The 24,901-nt window shown below is 38.2% G+C and overlaps 1 protein-coding gene across 5 annotated transcripts in view; it reads left to right on the top strand.

Annotated features, from left to right (window-relative positions):
- Positions 1-24,901, top strand: part of LOC102777145 (uncharacterized) — a 25,974-nt gene extending 1,073 nt beyond the window's left edge. The window contains exons 1-14 of one of the 5 annotated variants that reach the window (XM_006785053.3): positions 3,566-3,655; positions 3,847-3,965; positions 8,090-8,194; positions 11,657-11,699; positions 12,077-12,120; positions 12,217-12,262; positions 14,772-14,803; positions 14,916-14,948; positions 15,076-15,103; positions 17,092-17,147; positions 17,241-17,294; positions 17,394-17,435; positions 22,070-22,129; positions 23,440-24,901. In XM_006785053.3, the coding sequence (XP_006785116.2) occupies positions 8,092-8,194; positions 11,657-11,699; positions 12,077-12,120; positions 12,217-12,262; positions 14,772-14,803; positions 14,916-14,948; positions 15,076-15,103; positions 17,092-17,147; positions 17,241-17,294; positions 17,394-17,435; positions 22,070-22,129; positions 23,440-23,504 (606 nt within the window). In that variant the 5' untranslated portion in view covers positions 3,566-3,655; positions 3,847-3,965; positions 8,090-8,091 and the 3' untranslated portion in view covers positions 23,505-24,901. Of the gene's footprint in view, positions 1-3,565; positions 3,656-3,846; positions 3,966-8,089; positions 8,195-11,656; positions 11,700-12,076; positions 12,121-12,216; positions 12,263-14,771; positions 14,804-14,915; positions 14,949-15,075; positions 15,104-17,091; positions 17,148-17,240; positions 17,295-17,393; positions 17,436-18,423; positions 18,609-22,069; positions 22,130-23,439 lie in introns of those variants that run through there. The other 4 variants (XM_006785052.3, XM_006785054.3, XM_035905328.2 and 1 more) reach the window with 4 other exon arrangements.

The raw sequence follows: 24,901 nt of genomic DNA, 5'->3' as shown, positions 1-24,901 counted from the left end.
TCCTCCCTTAGTTATGGTGCAATAGGTCTAGGGTGCTAGACCCAAGGCATCTGTGGCTACAATGTAGCTTGCCATCACCAGTGTGTGAATGGGTGGATGACTGAATGTAGTGTAAAGCACTTTGGGGTCCTTAGGGACTAAGTAAAGCGCTATCCAAATACAGGCCATTTGCCAAGGAGATGCATCTTTATAGATAATGCAACTTAATTGGATTGATGATTAACATGATTAACTGGTCTGTCTAGAGATTTTGTTTGCTTTTACTGACAACTTGGTGGAATCTGAAAGTAACCCACACGTGTGACGCAACCACTGAATGATAAATCATAGACTGGGAGTTGTCACAAAGCAAATATAGCAACATATTATAGTGGCACTGGAATCATTATACATGGTAAATAAAATAAGGACCTCCAAATGAAAGATGAAACTATAAAACATTTTTGAGTCTTGGTGTAATGTCTGGATAACTGTGATAATTGTGAGTCAATGAGAAGACGTTTTAAAAGGAAAAAATGCAGTTTAATTTATTTTATTTTTAAAAGTTGAAAGCTAATTGAAGTTTATCTTTATATGTTGTTTTCGAAGTTGATATTAATAATAACTAATGATTAATATATAATTCATAGTTCAGCATATTGGGAGAGAGTACGACCATGCAGTCTATGTTATTCACCATATTACCATGGTGTCATTCCACTATTATTACCAATGATTACCACCCCCGCTAGAAAGTTATGAGTAGAGATGCGCAGTAACGTGTTACAGGTAATGTGCTACTGAAATCCGATTACTTTTTTCAAGTAACAAGTAAAGGATTACTATTACTGCATTACTAAACCGTGATTTTGTTTGTGAGAGTGTCTCATGAGAATGACATACGAGCCTGCGACATCCGTGGCAGCAACAGACGTGTGTTAGATCAACAATGGATAATATGGAGTGAGGGAGAAAGTACGACCATGCAGCTTTTAAAGTTTGGACATTACTTTGAGTTTGATTCCCTAAAAAGTGCCAAAACAGCGAAAAATCTGAGCAAGCACCTAGCAAGCCCCCAGATCCCCCCACTGACATGACCCGCTGAGGCACCGGGCAAACCTCCACCGACCCCACTCCCGCTAAACAGGTGAAAATAGATTTAAGAGCAACAGGACTTAGTGCCACTGAATCTTTTGTTTTATTTATTTTTTGCTCTGTTTTACTTGCATTTATTTGAAAGAGTGAGTGTAAACACAAAAAATTATTTTATTTTATATGCTTGAATATGCAGAAGATAAGTTAAATGTTAAACAAATTTCTTCAAGTCAAAGACTGTTATATCATTCATATCATATCATTTATGTTTTTGCTTGATGCCATGTGCATAAAGTTAAAAGATTAAAACTAATAAAACAAGTTTTAAAAAGAGACTTTTGATTCAATTTCATATGATAGATTATGAGGAAAAAGTAGAATTGGGCTGAAAGGTCTATTGCTTTAGAACGTATTCAGGTTGTGTATCATGTTTTTAAAAAGTAACTAAGTAATAAGTAACTAATTACTTTTGAAAATAAGTAATCAGTAAAGTCGTTGGATTACTTTCTTGGAGAAGTAATTACTATTTTCAAATAACTTGACCAACACTGGTTATGTGACTGCTTCAACCAGCTCACACTGTGTCGTCAGGTTAGAAATAGGCTCAGAGCAACACTCCCCAGTAACAAGCAAGTCACTCCTCCAATCAGGAACTCACAAAGAATAACCAAACAATAAAACTCTCTCTCTCTTTATCCCCACCTCCTCTCACCTGCTGTTGTGTTTGTTACTGAGGCAGCATTTTCCTATTCTGACCTGTGCTTTTCCTGTCCCGATGCTAAAGCTAGGGTCTGTTTTGTCACTGGTCTTTTATACTTTGTAGCATAACTCTGTTGAACAAATATAGGTATGATATAGGTGTCACTTTCAGATAGTGTTATTTTATTTTTTGTGTTGACATTACTGCTGCACTTGTTGTCGGTGTCTTTAATAACTGTAGTTTAGTTGCCAAAATAGAAATAGGAATTTCCCAGAGGGCAAAAAACTTTAAAAGGGGGCAGGATTGGGCAAAATTTAGCTCAGCGCCTGCTGGTTATCTCCTTTCTGCATAGAAAGGGGAAATTCTTACTGACTTACTGACCGACTTGCTTGCAGGAGGCGGGTTAGTGAACGAGTTTCACAGCTCGTGAAACTTAGAAACCAACCTGGTGACTAAAACTCAGACACGAGAATTGAAACTCAAGAATGAAAATGAAATCAAAACAAAACTTTAAACACTTTGAAAAGTAATAAAGGCAAACTCAGGTATATTTAAAATAATTCCTAAAAACCCCAAAATATACAAAAGCCATTGTAAAAGTTATTTTAAGTTATTTTAAAGTTAGTTTAAAGAAACGGTTTTGCCCTGATTCTGCCTCCCTGTCGCCTTTCTGGGAAATGTGGCACATGATTAACACGTGTTGACTCAGTGTGTGTGGCTGCTGCATGATGTCATGGATGGCAAGGTGGTGACGGCTGCATTAAGCTATTAAAACAAGCTGAACAAGTTGTTAAAACCACACAGAAGTTCTGTACCAACGTTTTTAGTTGTTTGAGTCTTTTTTTTTGTTAACTAATAAAACCACAAATATATTTTAATACTATGAGAAACTCATGGCAAACAAACAAGCAAAACTACATAAATAAATACATTACTGTAAAACTGTTAATATTTTCTAAATGGGTTTTTGGGCACAACAAGCGAGAAGCAATTAGTGAAAATGACTCAGAAGAAGATAAAGTCAGATGTCGCAACTGACCTCAAAACCAGATACAGTTGCAACACCTGAGTGGTTGGTGTAATGGAGACAGTCTTTGACTAACAGTGTTTCAACCATTCCTTATCTCCTTAACTGCACCACTCATCCGCACCTTCGTTTCCTCATTAGACGAGTACAAGTCGCTGTTGAACATTTATAGCTGGTGGAAATACTCAGCAGCAAGGATACTCACAAATACTCCATGTAGGGAACATGTTACTCCAGAATTATACTGTTTATTTAATGTGCAATTCAATTTTAGATTATACTGATTAATTTTAAATCACCACATGGTATGGATGCATAGGGCGGCACAAAGGGCGGGGGGTCATGTTAGATTCTTAGTAGGTGAAAACACAATTCCTTTGTTTGCAGGATCCCATTAACTCAGGAAAGTTTTCACCTGAGTAGGTCCTTAAGTAACGGCAGGTAGCGGACTCATGAGGAATAAGTGTGTCTGCTGAAGAGCAGGACGCAAGCACGATCTACTAGTGGGCGGAGTCAAAGGCAGGATCTACTCGTCTCCCCTGAGAGTAAGGGAAATTATTAGAGAGTACATGTGAGAAATATGCAAAAAACGGGAAAGAAAAACTATCAGGAAATACGTTTTCACACCACTTTGCGGTCCAGTGACATTGGAGGTAGCCACAATCCTTTTTCTTTATCGTTTCAGAGTCATGAGGTCAGAGGAGGGGTGCACCTTGCACACGCCTTGCACAGGTTGCCAGGCTATTGCAGGTCCAACACAGAGAGAGGGGCAACCATTTAGTCATATAGTGCAGGTCTTTGGACTGTGGGAGGAAGCTGGCGGAAACGAGAGAATATGCAAATTTCACATTAAGGTTCCAGCTCAGATGAAAGTTTAACTTTTTTGCAAGTGCTAACCATTGCACTGCTGTGCCACCATAAGATTACATTTAGTGTGAGAACAGCTGAAGAATTTGCCTTAAAAATATCAATGAGAGTTGTTGCTTCTAAATAAAAAATGCTGAAGAGAGTGTTTTTGCATGTGTGTCCACTTCAAACCACACAGAGTTTACAGTTGAGTGCTTGACGGATGTGGGGGGTGTTGAAAGAGGAAGCGCAGCTTGTTGTCACTGAGCTGCTGCTACCAGAAACTGCAGAAGAATGAAGACAGACGGACCACAGAAGGTAACACAGAAACACAGCAGATAAAACACATTATTATTGTTATTATTATTTTTACAATTAAGGCTGTATAACATCGATATGTAAAGGATTTTTTTATCTGATGAGATGTTGGAACAAAAAAAAATCCAAATCATGATTTCACTGGTTTCTACATTTCTCTGGTGGTTCAATGGTGTAATGCTTAAACGAAAGACCCCCATTTGATTTTGGGGTTGTGTCCAAAAGGGGAACAGGCATAAAAAGCCGGCCTAATCAAACATGTAGAACCACCTGCTGTGAATAAGTGAGCAGCTGAAAGTAGTTTCATCCTCTACATTTATCTGACAGTTTAAGATTTTACCCACAAAATATGTGACCAGCTTCTAAAAATGAAATGCTGCTCCTTAAACCGCTAAAGAATGGATATATATAAAAATAAAAAAATCTGCACCTTAACTAAAAGATTGAAAAAAAAATATCACAGGCATTAATGGATACATTATCAATGACGGTCCAAAGATATAATTCTCTGACAGGATATAACTCTCTTACTTTTACTGCTGCTTTAAGTGCAATAAGGTGCTTATGATTTTTAAAAAAAAATCACAATTAGGATTTTTATATGGTTTTATTTTTGCTTATTCAAAGACTGTATTAATTCAATCGTAAGTCAATGGAAATATTTTAAACTGCTTGCTTGAAAGTACCAAATGTATTTAGTGCCAAAAAGTAAGTAAAGTACTTTATGTCTGGGTATCTGCTGGAAACTCAGGGAAGTAAGTAATGGGATAAGATTTACACAGTAAAAGTGTACAAATTCATCATTTAGATACAAACAGGAGGAAAGCGAAGAAAAAAATTACATTTTAGCAGCTAATTTTTATGAAAATTTTTTATGTCTTTATTACGACATAAAGTAATACTAACATTCAGGATTCAGAGCTTACATTTGTCCCAGGTTTAATTTTTAGTAGAGAAATTAAAATAAGGGTCTGCGATAGTGAGAATGAAAGATTAATATGAAAACACAATCATTAATTCAAATGTACAGAATGAAGATAAGAGCTGGTGTATTGTTTGTTGTAGTAGTGGACAGCTATTTGTTGGCGAATATGTACATATGCAAATATTCAGTGAGAAGGCTCGACATAAGCTTCATTTAGATAAAAACAGTAAAGACAGAAGTTCTACATCATTAGAAAAAAGTTCCTTAAAAAAACTTTACATTGAGTTTTGAGAGTCAGGAAGTCGCTATATGCTATATTCATATTGGAGACCATTAAAAACCTTTGAATCTGCTCTGAAAATCAGTGCATGCTTTTGCTGGCAGATTTATAAACACTGCAAGATTTTTCCACCAATTTCCTCTAGCATACGTTCACTCCATTGCTCATGGCGATGGATCCAAGTTTTTCCTTCATCGGGATTTTTTGCGGCGCCAATGTGAAATTTGTTGCCACTGTAATATTAAATTTTTTATTATTGTGGTTTAAATGACTGAAACACGGTTGGATTTTTGTTTATCAGATGAGAAGTGAATGCACAGATTTCATTTAGATAACAGGCATTTTCACTCTACTGTGCGTGGACCAAAGGCGTTAAATGAATAACAGCGGATAGAGCGATGTTTGGCATCATTCAAATACCGAACACGTCCAGGTTTCTCTGCAGCAGGACACAAAATCTTTACAAATAGCAACAAAGATTCATCAGCGCTTAGAGGAAGAGTACATGCTGCAGTGGGGCTGTGATGGAAAAACTGCCGCCCGCTGGAAAGACAGACTTTCCAGTGAGACCACAACTTGAGACCTGAAACCAAAGCATTTCACAATGGATGGAAATAATAAACTATGATGTAGAATGAATAACTCATGTTCTAACCAAGCACTGAGATGCTGATGATATTTAAAGGTGTCAAATATTTACATATTTATACATCCCTTTCCAAAGCGCTGCATTAAATGTTGGCGTCTTACTTAGATCCCACGCAGAGTTCACTTGGACTAAATGTGTGAATTTTGCCTAATTGTCACTGTTTGTTCATTGTAAACTTAAATGCATTACTTCATTCATGCAGATTTGCTTTTATACACAGTAAACAAAGATTTACAATTTTATGAAGCCTGATGCGGAAAAACCTGTTCAGACAATTGAAGACAAGTGACGATTTGTTAATTTAATTAATTTATGTGTTTATTTAAATCTTATTCAGCCTCTAATATATACAGACTCTTGCAGGGCTCATTTTCTGTAGACTTTGATAAAGACCAGTCATATAATGTCTGACTGTAGCTAATAAACTGACTACTTTATTAGCTAAATCTACTGGGTTCGACCATCTCTTGCCTTCAGAGCGGTCTTAATTCTTAATGGCATCGATTCAACAAGGTGCTGGAAATATTTCTCAGTGATTTCGGTCCACGTTACCACAATAGCATCACAGTCACTGCAGATTTGTCAGCTGCACATCCACGACAGCATCCCGTTCACCATATCCCAAAGGTATTCTATTAGATTGAGATCTGGTGACTGTGGAGGCCATTTGAGTACAGTGCACTTACTGTCATGTTTAAGAAACCGGTGTGGGATTATTTGAGCTTTTTGATATGAGATTTTATCCTGCTGGAAGCAGCAAGCAGAAGAAGGGTACATTGTGGTCATAATGGGATAGACGTGATCAGCATCAAAGCTCAGGGAGGCTGTAGTGCTTGAACAATGGTCAGATACAAATATTCCCACACCATTACACCCCCAGCAGCCTGAATCGTTGATACAATGCAGGATGGCATAACAGCATAACCCTTTCATGCTGTTTCCATCAAATTATGACCCTACCATCTGAAGGTCACAGCAGAAATCCAGACTAATCAAACTAAGCAACATTTTTCCAATCCTCTGTTGCCGAATTTTGCCTGCGTGAACTTTAGCGTATGTTTCCTGTTCTTAGTTGACAGGAGTGGCATCCGGTATAGCTTTCTGTTGCTTTAGCCCATCTGCTTCAATTTTTGAGATGTTCTGTGTATCTTGGTTGTAATGAATGCTTATTTAAGTTACTGCTGTCTTCCTATTAGCTTGAAGCAGTCTAGCCATCCTGCTCTGACCTCTAAGGCATTTTCAGCCAAAGAACTGCCGCTCACTGCAGTTTTTCTCTGTGCGCTTTGAAGTTCGCACGGTCGTCTTGACCATGTCTAGATGCTTAAATGCACTGAATTATTGGCATGTGATTGGCTGAACTAGACATTTGTGTTAAGGAGCTGTTGAACAGGTGCCCCTAACAAAGTGGCCAGTGACTGTAGAAGTTGCATGCTAATCACAAACACCAGCGCTCGTACAGAAACAAATGTTTAATATTTATCATTATTACCTGTAAATGAATAAGCTATACCAAATTTTCAATTAAAAAAAGTTGATAATTAACTTTTCTTTGAACACAAAGGCAGCAACAGCTTTAAACTTAAAGTAAACTTAAATTCAATTCAATGTAAAAATTCTCTATTTTATGAAAACACAACTGAAGCGGCATATTGTGAGTAATACTTGAGTAGTTTTAGCTTTTCAATCCAGTTGCACAGCCTATCTGACCTCTCACACTCCTCTTAAATAAATTTACGTTACATTTTTTTAAGAATCAGATTCTTAAAATTTGATTTAATCTGCACATTTGTTGAACTCTCTTCTTAACCCCAGAGATTATTGCCTTTGTTTATTCTTGGAAAATGAGGGCTGACCAGACTTTAAAAGAAATGTGCTCGGTGAGAAAGTTGCAAAAAACGTTTTCCAAAACGAGGCTGATTAGTCACCTGCTGCAGATGAATACGAAATGACCTTTCTGAGATCACACTATAAAATAATGTGTCCTTGAAACAAAAAACAGTTTTCTTGCATTGGGGTGTGTGATGCTTCTTAAACGGTGTGGGTAGGTGTTAGTCCCATACACAAAGCAGTGTTTCAGTTTTGTTTTGGCTGACCACATCCTGTGGTTCTTTGCCGTGTTAACAGGAAAGCAGCAGCAGCAGCTGCTTAAGCCATGTAGGTGTGAATGCCTGTTGACCAGTAATGTCTGCATTAATATAACTAAACAAACTGAAGGGATCAGTTTGAGTTTCTCTAAAGTCTTTCCTCTCTCTCCTTTGTGTGTCTGTCAGGTATGATAGGAAATTCTGGCCCGCTGCCCGCAGTCCTGACTGTTGCGTCAGTGGCTTTACTGAGTCTGCTGACGCTGCTGTGTCTGCGATGCAAAAGGAAACCCAGTAAGTACATTTCTCAGAGAGCTTGGACCGTTGTGACCGATTTCAGGTGTGAATAGTGATATACACAAACAACTGAACTGGAGACACATGCGGGCTTTGTTTTATTTCGCTTGAACCACATGAAGCAGTTTGGGGGGAGGCAGCTCTTCACGCCGTCTCTACCCACTTTCCATTCTTGGGTCAAGCACAGTAAGTACGTCCTTCATAGGGAGGTCTACTGCACAGCTGCAGAACACATGAGTTGAAAGATCAGCAACACCACACGCTGTATGTGGGTCACAATGCTGAGGACAATGTGGGAGCATGCTGGTCCCCTGCAGAAGAACCACATGCAGTCTTTATCTTATCTTCATCTCTTTAATCAGATATGAGCGCTATTCAGCTTCACACCTACAGCATTTTACAATCACAAAGACACCTAACATACATGTCTCCGGGCTGTCAGAGAGAAACCACGCAGACACGGGAGATCTTGCGTACTTTTTACAGAGAGGCTGGCACCACCCTGCCGCTTCAAAGCAAAGATAGAGATGTGAAAAAATCAATTTACCCTTGCTTATTTTACACATCCACACAGACCAGACATGGAGGCAGGATTTGGGGGAATTAAAAATTTAGCCATTATAGATATATCATTGTAATAACATACGTTCCAATAACACATTTGTCCTTGTCAAGGTAAAGACCCTTGAACAAATGTTAACAGCACAGTGATCTGCTGCGAGCGAGCACCCAGCCCCCACAAGCCGTCGTAGCAGGAGCAGAGAGCAAAGAGACAAAAGAAAAGCGTAGAGCGAGGACAGACAATAAAATAGGGCAGAAGTCAGAACCACCGAAAAAGTTCTCATATTTCAAAAAAACCCCAAAACTGTGTTGTAGTATAAAGGAACGCTTAAAGTCAGGTACAAACAAAGCCAGTTACATTCTCGCTTTTTATAGACTCACTGTTGAGTTATCTAATAGTTTACAGAAGTGATGATTTCTCAGAGATGAGATCATGTTTTTCAGCTTTGCCTTTAGTCCAGCACAGGTGTGTCAAACTCATTTTAATCTGAAGGGCACATGCAATTTAATTAGATTTGACATGGCTAGAAAAGTATTGTATAATAACCTAAACGTGCTCCTTTCAGTGCAAAGAAGCACAGATGCACTTTGAAAACATCAAACTTTATAGATTTAGAGATGAAAATAACTACAGTTTGAGGAATATGTGACTATGTTTTATACACTTCTGTCATTTCAAAGAAATGCGACTGTTGTAAAACAAAGAAGCATAATCTCAGTCAGAAGCACGTTACACTGAAGATGATTCAGATGCAGGCTCAGAGGAAAATAACAAGTTTTACTCTCATTATGTGATGCATTCTTAATGACTTCACAAAATAATGATTCCTTGCTATGATAGGGGTCTGATCATGGAGGACTTTGTATGTGAGGATTTTTAATTCTATTTAACGAAGAGCCAAGGTCACTTTAAAAGGGGATGAAAGCAGAAGATCATCAAACATGCTGCACAGGAACTGAATAGGAACATGTGATGAGTAGAAGACAGAGCTATATACACTCACTGGCCACTTTATTAAGTACCCTGCTACTACCAGGGTTGAACCGCCTTTTCTTTCAGGACTGCTGTAAATTTTCATGACTCGACAAAGTGCATTTTGGTCCACACTGACATAATAGTGTCACGCAGTTGCTGCAAATTGTCTTCTGCTGTCCAAATTTAACTGCTCTTGTAATGAGTGGTTATTTGAGTTATTAGCATTTTCACAACTGCTGCTCACAGAATATTTTCTATTTTTCAGCCCATTCTCTGCAAACCATTGAGCTGGTTATGTGGGAACATAGACTAGCTTTTAAAGTCTCTTAAATCCCCTTACCTTCCCTGATGATGCTCGGTTTGAGCTTCAGCGGGTCGTCTGTTTACATGCCTAAATGCACTTAGTTGCTGCAATGTGACTGGCTGGAATATGTATATAAATATAAGGAGTAGTTGAACAGGTGTTCCTAATAAAGTGACCAGCGATTGTATACAAAGAAGTCTGACAGGCAAAGAAAAACAGGAGAAACACATTATCAAAAAGGTAAAAAAATAAATAAATCAGGGAGTCCAAGAACAATAAACAGGAAGCAAAACTAACACCTTATACCCAAGAAAACATCCTTCATCGCAAACACAGGAAATAACCCAAAGACACTGAAAGACATGAACACTAACACAAGATGACAAAAGCAAAGGGAGAACAGAGGGACCAAGAAGAAACACGAGATAGACTAAAACTAATGATAGAAAGGATCAAAACACAAGAAAAACACAAAACTGAACTTATTTCTTGAAGCCATTAAGTTAAAACTAAAAGAAAGAGACTCAACATTGCCAGGACTAAGACTTTCAATGTGTGGATAATAAAGAAATCAAAACAGGACTCTGAACCTCGAAGTTGAATATATCAACTAAGATTTCAAAACAGAAATTAGGGACAAATAACGGGGGACAGCTGAAGATCAGTTTTCCATAAATTTTGCCATAACGTGGAGTCAGTCTGCGATTTGGTAGGCTGAAGTTGGCAATTATATACTCAGTGTTGGATGTTTTTTTCTTTTGAGCCGATTTATTGGCTAACATTATCTCAGAATCATGATGCAGGAGATTCCCAGAGTATTTTCATAAATTTATTTATTTTCATTTATTTATTAAAATAGCAATATTTGGTGTCCCTTGTATCGATACAAAATATTGCAATATAGCGGGTTTTTTCCACCACCAAGTGTTTCCATTCATCGTTGTTATGAGATTACTGGCTATTAGTTTGTCAAGAGAAACAACAGGTGGTGCAAAGTTTGCAGTCAGGTGCCGCTTAAATCCCAGCAAAAGAAAAAAATGAGTCACACCTCCACAGATTTCTCATTTGTTCATGCAACCTGCTTTCTTAATCATAAGATTTTTGCTTATCAACTCAACATGTTTTCTACATTGTTATCCTTTATTCTAGAGTAGCTTTGCATGAGTCACAGTTTAGAATAATCCTTTTTTTAATCTTATACTTCTTGCAAACCCTCAGTTCATCTTCTGTCTGAAAAAAACCCCCAGTTTAAACTCCTTCCCCTTTAAGCCACTTTCCTTTGATTGGCTGCTCCTCGCAAACAGAGGATTTGAGCGGCAGGTGGGTGGAGCTTCTGCACCCACAACCACAACTGTGAGCCATAGATTACCATATGGCAATATTCACTTTCATTAACATCTTGTAGACCACCATTAACCTCATGAGACCCTGCATACCTATATGGAGACATTGGTTATTGCCTTATTGTAGCCTACACTTCATTCTGCTCAGCATAGACTTGTGGGATCACACACATCGTACATTTATAGTCATAAGACACAGCTGCAGTCAACTGGTATAAATATTGAGGTTGAATTCTTTCAACCTGTTTCTTTCTTCTGTCTTTTTTTACCTGCAGAGATCATTCAAGAGGACCGTCAAATATACAATCCACCAACGTTGTAAGTAATATCTTACATGATGATAAACTTTTCAGTCTATAGAGAGCTGTAAAAATGTCTGATAAAAACAAATAAATATATGTAGATATATATTTTTTGTGACATGTGTCAGATGAGCAAAGTGACTGCAAGAAAGAAAATTACAGAACGTGTCCATCGCCTTCCTGCAAGTTTAGTTTCATTCACTTATTGAAAGTCTCATAAATCTGCAGATAAAGCCTTAAAATTACATCACTGAACATAGTTAAGCATCTCTAAAGGCCTTAAGCAGTAAACAGTAGTAGTAGTAGTAAACTGTGTGGCTACCATAAATATTTAATGCCAGCATATTTTAATCACTTCATAAAAGTCCTGACATTAAAACTCTATCTCGACAGCCAACGTGGGGGGAGTCAGTTTGCAGTGATGCGATCAACAACAGGTAGGCTAAAGTAAACCGATGAAATCTGTACCTCAGATACCGCCTCTGTGAAACGAGCTTTAATGCTTTGTTTAAAATCCTCGTTTTATTTTTCAGTAACCAAAACCAACCAGATATCATCATCATTTGCAGCAGCAGCAGCGTACGTACAGCGTGAGATACTGTCACTTGCAAGACTCTGCACAATATTTAACCGCACTTGGTTATGTGTTTCATGCAGTGCTTGTGCATATCTGCGCACACGAGACGCTTTTTATCAGGGCACATAACACAGAAGCCAGATCAGTTAAAGGTCAAGTACAAAGACTCAGCTTTAATGGTGTTACTGCTGAAAAGCACTTCAATCTGCAAACAGTTCCCCCCCCGATTCCAGCTTGAGTTTATAAGATGTATCCTCCATCAGCTATTGCTGATTTGAGAATTGATATGAGTGAATTCTATTTGCTAAATATGCCCACGTCCAGCAACTCCCAGAGATTTTATTTCTTATTAATCAATGCTGTAGGTGATTCTTTATTCTCCAGTTTGAAGTCTATACGCTGCATGTTAATATGTGCTTTAATACCTCAACTGGTTCTGTATCCTCTTAGTTTTGCTGAACCTAAATAGCAATGGCAAACATGGATGGACATGCTTAAACTTACTTAACTTAACTATTGATTTTCAAATCCAAAGTTAGAAGAAAATTAAATATGTAACACTGTAGCCAATATTCAAATTAAACTGCCTAATTTTTTTAACTTTACTGTTACTATGTTTGAAAGCTATAAAACTACTATATGTTTTTTGGCAGGGTTTTTTCAAAGTAGGCTGTTTATATTTTAATTATTTTACACAAACAAAAGCAGGTGATACGTAAAAAAAAAAGTTTTAAACTACAATAAACTGCATTTTTTTTAAGCTATTATGTTTTTTATATGTTTTTTGACTCCACACAATTTGCAAATTCCTCAAAAATGTTTGTTTTGTTTGGGTTTTTTAGATTAAAGAGTGCCCACCCCTCAGTAAAATGTATTAAACTGCACACTGAACACACAACTCAACCTGACTGTAAGCTAGGGCTGTCACTATATGATTTTCACTGCATGCTGGGCCATAAAAGAGTAAACTTTCTCTCAAAAAGACTATGATCAGCACAAATACAGGCCATTTACCATTTACCATAGTCTGACCAACCTGTGTACTGCCTGGATTGACTACAAGAAACGCTACGACTCAATGCCTCACACATGGATCCTGAAATGCCTAGAACTTGTGCCTAGAAGTTCAACAGGACCCTTAGACCCTCATCAGGAATTTGACAGAGATGGAGAAGTTCAAGCCAATAGCACAAGTCTCCATCAAGTGTGGGATTTACCAAGTAGATGCTCTGTTCCCACTGATGTTCTACAGAAGCCTGAACCTCCTCTACCAGATCATTGACAAGACTGGCTATGAATACTGACTAAAAAACGGTGCAATCGTCAGCCATCTCTTCTAAGTGCAGGACATCAAGCTGGATGGATGGTAGTTGGAACTCAGGGGACTGCATTACTAGAAAGCAACATATCTGCAGCACTTTCACATCTCAGAGTAATAGTTAGTTCAGAGTTGTGGGAAACGTTTATCAAAATCAGCTCATCATCTTCGCTTTTGTGCTTCTCAAGGGATGTTGTTTAAAGTTGCACTTTGGTTATTTTCCTCTCTGCAGAGTGTCTGCCACCTCAAGTCAGGTTTGGGTCACTCATGCAGTAACCTAACATTGGATAAAAGACAACCCAAAATACATTACCTTCTCCACAGAATTTTTTCTCCTTTTATAAACCCTGTGCAGCTCAGCTAAACAGAAACAAATAAACTCATGATGGAATCAAGGGGAAACTCTTAGAATAAAAAAAATGCACCTAACAGCCGCTCAAAGACGTTGTAACTTAAATATTAGAATTATTGTTTATTTTTTTATATGCTCACAAACAGAAATGAAAAAACAAAACTACTGTGCGATGTCTTCCTTTACATCTTTCACAACCACCTGTAGACTTATTATAATTCCAGTCTATGTTCACCTGAGGGTGAACTACCAAATAAGAGAACATAATCAGGCTTTTTTTCTTTTCTTTCTTTGCATTTGCTGGCTCAACAAACCATAAAACCGGACTCAGAGATAACAGATATCACAATGATGGTTATCAGTTTCTCTGTTCTGCTTGCTGCTTCACACTCTGCGCTCTCTTAAAAACACATATTTAATGCATCATTTCCCTCTTCTTCTGCACAACATGGATCAACTAAGCAGAGCCTATTTCAGACAAATTATCAGAGAAACAGGTAATTTTCTAAAAAAGTCAATAAGTTAGCTACTGTTAACAGTTCCATGTGGATGCTTGTTTCCACCACTGGAAAAAAAATGAACAAACATAGTTTTTTGGGGGGGTTGCCAGGTAGAGCGAAGTCAAAATATTGACTTATCATCTCAAAATTTCAACTTAGCAGCCTTTTTGGTGTAACAATCCAAATTTTTAACTTACTGTTAACAAAAGGAAATTATTTTTTATTCAGAAAATGAGCAAATATTATCACCATAACATCAGCTTCCTATCTGCTTCTCTGTGGCATTTCATCCCAAATAAACTTCACAGTTCAAATGAGTTTTTTTGTTTTGTTTTTTTCAGTGAGACTCCAGAGCCATCTGAACCTCCAGAAGGTAAGCCCCCCGTGTTTTCTTATGTTTAAAGAGCACACGCTCTGCATACCTTGCCGTGGTGTTTGAAGTGTTTAATCTGAGGTTTAATAACTGTGCTGTGTTACACCTGCAGAAGATGAACAGTCAGACTACATAAATATTGACGGTAATAAGTTAACACACACACACACACATACATCTGGATGGCTTTTAAATTTAAATTCTTGGTGTTTTTTTTTATTAAATTATTGCATTATTGTCTTATCTTTGATGTGGTTCTGCTGTTTAACCAGTCTGCGGAAGTGTGGAACGTGACTATGTGTAAGTATTCAAATTCTTTTTAACTGACCTTCTTTTTATGGACCTGCTTTTTTAGATGTGTACTCACGAACAGCCAGAGCCAATCCAGACTCAGTGTTTTTGTTTTTTCATGTCTTGAACTTAGTTATTTGACATTTAAACTTATTTTAGACTGTCTTATCTTAGACGAAAAAACATAAAATGTCTCTTTTTTGAGAGGGAAAGAGAGAGAATTACCTCCTGAATTTGAAAAAATAACAATTAAAATAAAAAAAATAAAAAATCAGTTTACAAATATTTTTTAGTAGTTGGACTGGACCTCATTTAAATGATAAATGGCCTGTATTTGTATAGCGCTTTAATTAGTCCCTATGGACCCCAAAGTACTTTACACTACATTCAGTCATCCACACATTCACACACTGGTGATGGCAAGCTACATTGTAGCCACAGCTGCCCTGGGGCGCACTGACAGAGGCGAGGCTGCCGGACACTGGCGCCACCGGGCCCTCTGACCACCACCAGTAGGGAACGGGTGAAGTGCCTTGCTCAAGGACACAACAACCGAGACTGTCGGAGCTGGGCCTCGAACCGGCAACCTTCTGATTACAAGACGAACACACACTTCGATCATCGATCAGAGTTCAGGCTCTTATTCGAGGACACTTTGACATACGGATATTGAAAAATAGTAAATGACTCACTCTATCACCTGAGCCACAGCAGCCAAAAACTAATTAAAGACAATTGTTGTTGCTATATTGCAGTTATGATGCCGAAACTAAAATACTGATATTCCTACTCGTATAGCCTACTGTGTTGCAAATAACTTATATAACTTAGTGTAATTGTTCTTTTTGCACATCTGCAATGGATCCAACATCTGCAACACGCAGAGTGGAATATATTGACACTTATGACCAGTTAATGTAAAAACCAGTTAATCTGGAACACATTTAACTGTGCCAGCGTCATCCTCACTGTGTTTTTATTTAAAACTGGGGGTTGCTTTGGCTTAATGTTGTCAACCTCTTTTTCACACGCTGCTCCTGAATAAGTTTGTATTGCAGGTCTGTTTTCAGTCGCAAATGTGGGTGAAACGCTCATTGCATAGTTTAGGACATCGGTAAGGGACAGAGTCATGAATTAAACGAGGCATTGAAGCAAAGAATTTGTGTCGAGAATTTTTTATAATCGAATTACTTGATAAATCATTGGAGCCCTACTACACTCCAATTCTGGGAGTAATTCATCTGCAGAAAGGTACAAAATCAAACATAAAGATGAGTTTTTATTCATATGGTAATATAGAACTGTATAACCACAATAGAGCATTTGTCCTGTTATGGTTTTACCATTGGTTATGTTGGCTTGTTTGCACTTCTCTTGTATAGTGAGTATTTAAAGGTGATTTACAGTTGTATAACTATTTATGTGAAAAAGGAGAGAGAAAATGGAAAAACAAATACATAAAAGATGGTGCTGCTGTGCCGTCAACCACTGGTACATATTGAAATCTCAGTCTTACAGCTTTTTTAGACTAAAAGGTTCAGGTGAACACCTATTTGCTAATTAAAGGATCTGTACTACACAGTAAGCCATATTACTTTTCAGACAACTGCATTAAAAATGCACCAAACCTCAACAAACAAGGTCACAAAGTCCTGTTTAGTGACTTCTCCTGGCAGAGCTGACAGCTGTTCTGTGTTCTTAGCAGCTTCCTGTGTCATAACGCCTCTAAATCAAAGCTTTCACAACCTTTCACAGCCTCACCAGTTTCAAAATAGACCTACGATAAAGTAATTCACCCCATGTAGAGTTGTTTAACAGGCTGCAAACATGCAGTTTAATCCTGGAAATGCGGGCATTTTAACATCAGAGTCCATTGGTGTTGGCTTACTTTTGGAGCCCGCCTCAAGTGGCCATTTAAGGAACTGCAGGTTTTTTTGCATATATGTTTACACAAAGCGATAAAGTGATGAGTGTTTGGTTATTTGTTTATTTTATAGCAATCCAATCAGTGAGTCGCTGTATGTAAATGAAAAAACCTTTAACAACGGACTGGGTGAGTGATTTTGCTTTAAAATAATCACAGATTTTAAAAAGCTGACTGATTTTTGCTTAACACTTTTTACGTGTGTATTTTGTGTTTTTGTAGATGACATTCCAGGAGTGTATGGAAACGTTTTCCCATCGATAGAATTAACAAACGGTACGTCCAGCCTTATATTTTCTGACTACATTCGAGATGTGAGAAGTCGATTGACGAATAAAGAGTTCAACTCATTCAAACTATTGTTTCACCAAACAGACGACGACGACTATGAAAATTCAGACTTCCTAAAAGAGACAGGTAAGTTTAGTTTTTGTCAAGTTTGTGCTTTTGTTCTGTGTTTTTTTTGTAATTACTTAATCGAGAAATTGAAATCAAGAGTCCAAGTAGACGTGAAAACGAGGCATCTGATTGACAAATAACTTGTGGATTATACTGACTAAGAAAAAATAACAGAAAGCAGACCGGTGGCTGAGGACCATAGTATCCCAAAATGTGTGTATGCGTGAGTCTGGACGGGTACTGAGGAAGGATTTTAAGGATTTTAAGTGAGAAGAATCTTGTAAATGATACATACTTACCTGTGAGCCAGTGGAGGTTTAAATTATTATGTAGCAACAAAAGAGGTAATACATACTTCCCCTGGGCAAGGTTATCCAATGGGCATTCTGGGCCCAGGAGTCCAAAGAAGCAAAAAACAAAACAGAAAAAACAAAAGACTCGCTGAAATCAATAATAGATTTAAAACGAGGAAAAAATAGGTGAGGCAGGCTGAAGTGAGTAACGCTGATAATCTCTTTATCGTGGCAGCTGTTAGTGGGTGAGATCTATTAGGGAGCAAGTGAACATTTTGTCCTGAAAGCTGACGTGTTAGAAACAGCAAAAATGTGCAAGAGTAAAGATGTGAGTGAATCTGATGAGGTCCAAATTGTGATGGGGTTGGGTGTTCCCAGTCTGGAGTATCTATCAAAACTCAAGAGTTGTGCAAAGAAGGAACGATGGTGAGCCAGCAGCACGGTCATGTGCAGCCAGGGCTCACTAATGCATATGGGGAGCAAAAGCTGGCCTATTTGGTCCAAACCAACAGACGAGCCATGTAGCTCAAATTGCTGAAAAGGTTATACTGGTTCTGATAGAAAGGTGTAAGAATACAGAGTGCATCACATCACTTGTGTCCTGCCATCCATGTGGATGTTATTTTGACCCGTAACACCTACCTAAGCTTGTTGCAAGCTGTGGTCACCCTTTCATGGAAACTGTATTCATGTATGGCTGTTGCCTCTTTTAGCAGAATAATGCGCCCAGCCACAAACCAGAAATGGTTCAGGAATGATTTGAGGAGCACAACAACAAGTGTTGACTTGGTCTCCAAATTCTCCAGATCTCAATCCAAACGAGCATCTGTGGGATGTGCTGGACAAAGAAGTTCGATTGGTGGACGTCCCATCTCACCACTTCCACGACTTAAAAGATCGTTAGCTAACATCTTGGTGGCAGATACCACACCACAATTTCAGCAGAGTCCATGCCTGTAGGCAGGTCGTCATAATGTTATATCTAATCGGTGTATATGGATTGCATGTTTTGTTTAATTATTAAAGAAGATGAAAAGCCCTGACTGTCAAGCTCTTGTGCCTATTAGAGGGGGCTATGCACACACATGTGACAGATTAAAGGAATAACCAAAATAACACAGCTAATTTATGAAGGTGTTGGGCAACACAAACAGTTTCAGTGTGCCTCAGCATTGATTCTCCAATTCACCTTTGCAGGGGAGATGGACCAGCAGTCTTCAAAAAAGTCTTTGCTTATGTTCTAATGATGGATGCGGAGAGTCACCTGTAACTGCAACTTTATTTCTTAATGTCGAAAATTATTCAAAGGTATTATGTTCTGTGTACACAGGAATACTTTTACTTTAGGTACTTTAAGTTTAATTTCTTGCTACTGCTGAAGCAAAGTGCTACTACTTCTGCTATGGCTAAAATGCAAGTACTACTACTTCTATATTATAATTACAAATACATGTATTATATGCTGACTTAATTCCATGATAAATATATTTTGTACACTGCTCTTCTTTAACTAATACTACCTACAATATAAGTTCTAAATATTTTAAAAGTAGTAATCTAATAAACCAAACATACTTTGTTAATCAAGTGTCTGTATTTTCTCAGCATTACAGTTACAAAACTGGAACTGGAACTTGAATCAACACAATTAGCAATAATACTCTAGGTACTCTTTTTCCATGGAAAATTTTGCGTCATCACTGAGAGTTACAAACTGTCTAAAATCTTTCATCTTTATAAAATGATCAGTGTGGCTGCTCTACCAGGTGTAACAGTAAAGTTTAACATCCAGGCATCCGTGAAAACAGAATTTATGAAGTTTAATGGAGTTTGAAGTTAGCAGAGATTTAGCTCGCTAGTTTCCATCTAAAGATGACATACCATGTTCTGACTGAGGGATTTCTAAACAGTTCAAACGTACAGCTCTGCTATTACTTCCAACATAAATGAAGACAGAGAACTAAACAGCAGTGACATTTGTAGGGTTACTTTAGTTGTGCCAACTGGTATATAACGATTAGGGCTGAGAATCGTCACTGATTTCTAAAATCAGTTCAATTCCGATTCATGATTCGATTCGATCCATGATTGGATTTGATTCAATTTTGACTCAGACAGTCAGAAATATTATAATTTTGATCATTTATCAGTACTGACAGTTGTGAGACTTCATCAGAGATGTACGCAGCACAGCAGATGCCTTTGTGTCAAAGTAACTGAGGATAAAACAGAAAAACATGAAGGAGATTTTCCTGGCCTGGCTTTTTACAGTAGATAACCTTAAAAATATTCTGCAGTAGAACATTACCTGATGCTGCTGAAGTGAAGCAGAGCAAAGTTACAGAGGCTTTACTAGAGACACAGCTAAGCCTTTTGCAATTTGGCATAATTTTAAAAGGTTTGACATTTCTTGTTGGAAGTCATTTAAAAAAAAAGACAGCGGCTGACAGCGCTGTAAACAACGTTAGACTGGAGGGCAATAAGCTAGCAAATAATGCAGAAAACAGAGTTTTGAGATGGGAAGTACACTGAGAGAGAGAGAGAGCTGTGCAGGAAATGTGATTTCATCGTGGTGGAAGCAAAACAGCAAAAGTAAGAGAGAATTCATGACGATGTTTATGTGAAGTGTAGTTTTGACCTTCTTTTGCTTCTGGTTCGGTGAATTTTGGTCACAATGATGAAACCTGCAGCTTCAGAATCTGTGAGCTGTCGGCTTTCAGCCCAGATGGCGTGTCTGTTGGGTGATCACCCATCCTCGAGGATGCCGACATCTCGCAGATTCTGATGCGTCTGGTCCGCGCTTTGTGTTTACGTCTTTGTGTGGAGTCCGTTTACCTACTCTCATTTGCTGTTTTAGCTGTTTAGTGGTTGCTGAAATAGTTTTGTGAGCTTTAACCTGAAATTCTGGCGTTTCTGGCAAAATACATTTATATTTAAAAATCGATTCAGTATTTAATGAATCTATATCGCTTTATTCAAGCTAAAATCGATTTTAATTGGAAAACCGATTATCGAAACCCACCCCTAATAATGATTCGCTATGAGGTGTCTAGCTACACAGCTATGGTTAGCATAATATAAAGACAGTGAAGCTGGAGGACGAATGTTAAAAAAAGTTAAAAAGTTAACGTGAGGGTTCCCGATGGTTTGGGACAAATGCAACTGCATGGCAGGATGCTGTAAACGGACCAAACTTCAGTCAGGAGAACAACTGAGATATTGTGGATGGATTATTGTTCAGATTAAACAGAACAAGATACAAAGCATTAAAACAAGTTAAAGACACAACAGCCTTAATAAATGCAGAGCATCGAGGAGCTCTCAGCCCCACTGCTTTGTAGCTCCTCCGACGAGGCTTGATCGGCGTCAGGTGTGCGTGAGGATCCTTGGGTGTGACCGGTCAGCTGGCAGGGCCCCACCCACCATGCCTGAAGGTGCCTGTCACGACCGCACCCACACACACACACACACACACACACACTTGCCAATACACAAACATGGAACAACAGCAGTGCAGAACACACACACATAATATAATAATTCCACTCTAAGGGACTCTAATAAGGGACTCTAGGTCACTCAGACTCAGATCCCTGACAATTTTAGGCTGGGAATGAGCTACAAATGCATTTTGAAAAGCCTGGCACTGCAAGGAAGCATTATTCCAGAGAGACATTTAAACAGGATATTGAGAGCCCAGTTCCTTTGCAGACTTAAGTACGACCCAGACGCTGGGAAAGATTTTATTGTCAACCAACTGCAAGGGCCTGGGAAGGATCACGGTTATTGGTCAAATGTTTTGTGCCCACAAATTAGCATTTTGTGCGCACGTTATACCTATTTCGTGCCCACGAAGTAGTATTTTGTGGCCACAATTTATTTTTTTTTTGGACCATGTCATCAGAGGGGCTCCGTAAAAACCAGTCATTGTAGTGTCTCACTTTAACCAAACCACACCACTGCAGCGACTGTTGGTTGGTATTTTAACCGTCTTTGTCTGTTATGTGTAGACACAACACTGGTTTATCTTTTGAGTTAGGTGTTTATTAATGCTTGAAAGATTCAGGTCAGTTTTAAATGGTTTAACAGACAAACAAACTAAACATTCATCTGAAAATCATCAGGTACAAGGATTGGACTGACTCAAAAAAGCAGCAAATATAAAAAAACAACAAACTTTTAATGACCTTTTAGAAAGACAGAGAAACTATTATGCAACACCGTTTTTTGTTTTGTTTTTTTTAATTTGAGGACAGTCTAGCTCCTTAGAAGGGTTCACTCAAGACTTTTTCACAGAGCTTCAATGATTACAATTACCAAGCACAACTTAACACCCTGAAACATGGCCCTTAATTTCAGATGTACAGAAAAAGACAGAAGCACCGGCAGCGGGTACCTCTCCAAATGATTCATCACAAGGTGAGCACACATAGCTGCCTCTAAAAGTTATTCCACGCAATAATTCGTATTCATAACAGTTTCAAACGAAAGCTCAGCAACACTGACGTCAAGTAACATCAACCAGATGACGTGAGCAGGGCATTTTGGGGAACCCAGAGTGTTTCCCGCTGATTAAATACCATAAAATACGTAGTTATTTTAACGCCATGTAGCACTTTTATGGCGTTGGACGTCTTTATTTGCATGCTCACAGTTTAACCACAAGACCATAATACTGCCATATATAACATGTCTAACTTTTCTGACTGATAACATCACAGGAGCACTAACAGAAAATGGCCCACTGAGGATGCTTATAGGTCCCAGAGTCCTGTGAATGTCTAATTGGCTGCCTCACTATATTACTTACTTGGTGCCATATTACTGACTACCTGGGGCATTTGCTTTATACAGTAACAGCCAACATATTACAACAGCTGCTTGGAAATCTCAAGCACTCAGATATATGATTTAAATGCAACAAAGGAACAAAGAGCACGGTGAAAAAGTCTTGTGCTACCTTTCATTTCTTTATATTTTGTCAGGAAAATGGGAAAGTTCCACAATTGATGAAGACCAGCAGAAAGCCTGGAAAACTATTGCTTAAGACCATTTTCAAAAATAGGAAATGTGGCTCCTTGGAAAAAAAAATAATAAAAGCGTGGCTTAAGGCTTTTGCACAGTACGGTGACTGTGAAAACATTCATTTAAAGGCCTGCTTTCAGCTGTGCTTAAGCAGAGCTGCCCAGGTTTTAGTTGACCTCACAGCCCAGTTCGTCAGTGGTGGTAGTTTCAGTCATTATGCAAATGTACTGTTTATAAGGTTGGGTAATCCTGCAGTCAGTTGAGACTGAAGAAGTCACGTGGCGCTGGCAGATGGGGCAGTCGCATCTGCTGCTACTGGCCGATGGCCAGTTCTGCAGGAGGTTTCTTCCTGTTAAAAGGGAGTTTTTCCTTCCCACTGTTGCCAAAGCGCTTGCTCATAGAGGGTCATATGATTGTTGGGTTTTTCTCTGTATGCATTATTGTAGGGTCTACCTTACAATGTAAAACGCCTTGAGGCGACTGTTGTTGTAATTTGGCGCTGTATAAATCAAATTGAACTGAACTGAAGTCACTGGGATGAATGATGAAACATTTCTCCCACTGAAAACGCTGCGATCAGATGAATAGAAACAACTTTTTAGGATGCCCAGTTTTTAGATTCTTCTGTTTAAGTTCATGCTGTTAAGTTGCTCAATTGTCTGGACGTGTTTTCATCATTAACCACTTATGCACATGTTTTACAGATGAGGCAGATTACGTAAATCAGATCAGTAATGTACTTGAAAGAAGCATCGGTGTGAAGATGTGACCATCCTGGACAGCTCTGCAAGTTATCTGGTGGAAAACTGAAGCTGAAAACTGCTACTTTAAAAAAGATTCTCATGTCTGTCTGACTGACGTGCAAATAACATGCACAGATGCTTTTGGACACTGAAAGTGAAAACCAAGTCTGCCACCTGGTGGTGAAATAAATCAATTTAAATATAGTGTAAACAAATTTGTGGGATTTTTTTTTATCTTTGATAAAAACCTTTTTCTAAAAAAAAAAGTATTAATTTTTTAATTCAGTCTGTATACGTAAAAAAATGAGTGATGAAAATGATAAAAAAAAAAAACATGATGAAATTAACTGAAACTGACCACACATGGGCTATTATTTGCTTTTTCTGCTCATATTCTAGAATTTTTTCAAATTTATGACACTGATCCCTGTGAAAAAAGTATAATGTATTACAGAGGAAGTAGACTTTATTATATTATATACATGCGATAATTTATAGTTGTGGTCAGAAGTTTACATACTCTCATCATGGGCATGAAGGTCATGGTATTTTGGGGCTTTTAATGATTTCTCTGAACTGATCTTTTTCCAGGGTGGAATGATTGTACAACATACAAGTCAGTCTGCCCCAGGGCAGCTGTGGCTACAACTGTAGCTTGCCTCCACCAGTGTGTGAATGTGAGAGTGAATGGGTGGATGACTGGGTGTGTAAAGCGCTTTGGGGTCCCTAGGGGGGACTAGTAAAAGCACTATACAAATACAGGCCATTTACCATTTACCATTATACATCTTTAATGACTTTAGAAAATGAGAACTGGGTGCACAAGTTTGAATCTATTTTGGATTTTCTCTAATCCGGCTCAAATATATACATACACTTCCACTGATCTTTGGTTAAATATCCATTGGTAAGCTTCTGGAATACATTTCCTGGATATTTGATTACTCTTCTTGGCAGTATTGGTAGAGTTCATTTAAACTGATTGGTTTCCTGGCACAGGCACGGACCTGACGTTTAAGCACAGTCCACAAATTTCCAATAGGGCTGAAGTCGGGGCTTTGGGAAGGCCATCCTAGAAGCTTTGTTAGCCTGCTCTATCCTATTCTGAAATCAGTTCTCGTGTGTGTTTGGGATCATTGTCCTGCTGGAACACAAGTTTGAGTTTGTTAAAAGATTTGAGTAGATGTAAATATTTCAGTTTATATGTATACTTCTGACTCTGTGTGGAATAAAGAAAATCCAAAAGATTAACATGTATGCTGTACAATCTGGAAAAAGATCAAAGACATTCCCATGATTCCCATGACATTTATGCCCATTTATGATCATTGTGTGTAAACTTCTCCCCAAAACTATATGTGCAACAAAAACACAAAGGATTGATTCCAAGTATGTCTCTCTCTGTAGTAATTAACTTATTTTA

Source organism: Neolamprologus brichardi, chromosome 10 (genome assembly GCF_056152115.1).
Source record: "Neolamprologus brichardi isolate AB-2024 chromosome 10, ASM5615211v1, whole genome shotgun sequence".
NCBI classification, from domain to species: Eukaryota; Metazoa; Chordata; class Actinopteri; order Cichliformes; family Cichlidae; genus Neolamprologus; species Neolamprologus brichardi.
The sequence above is the reverse complement of the archived record's forward strand: the minus strand, read 5'-3'. Positions and strand labels throughout refer to the sequence as shown.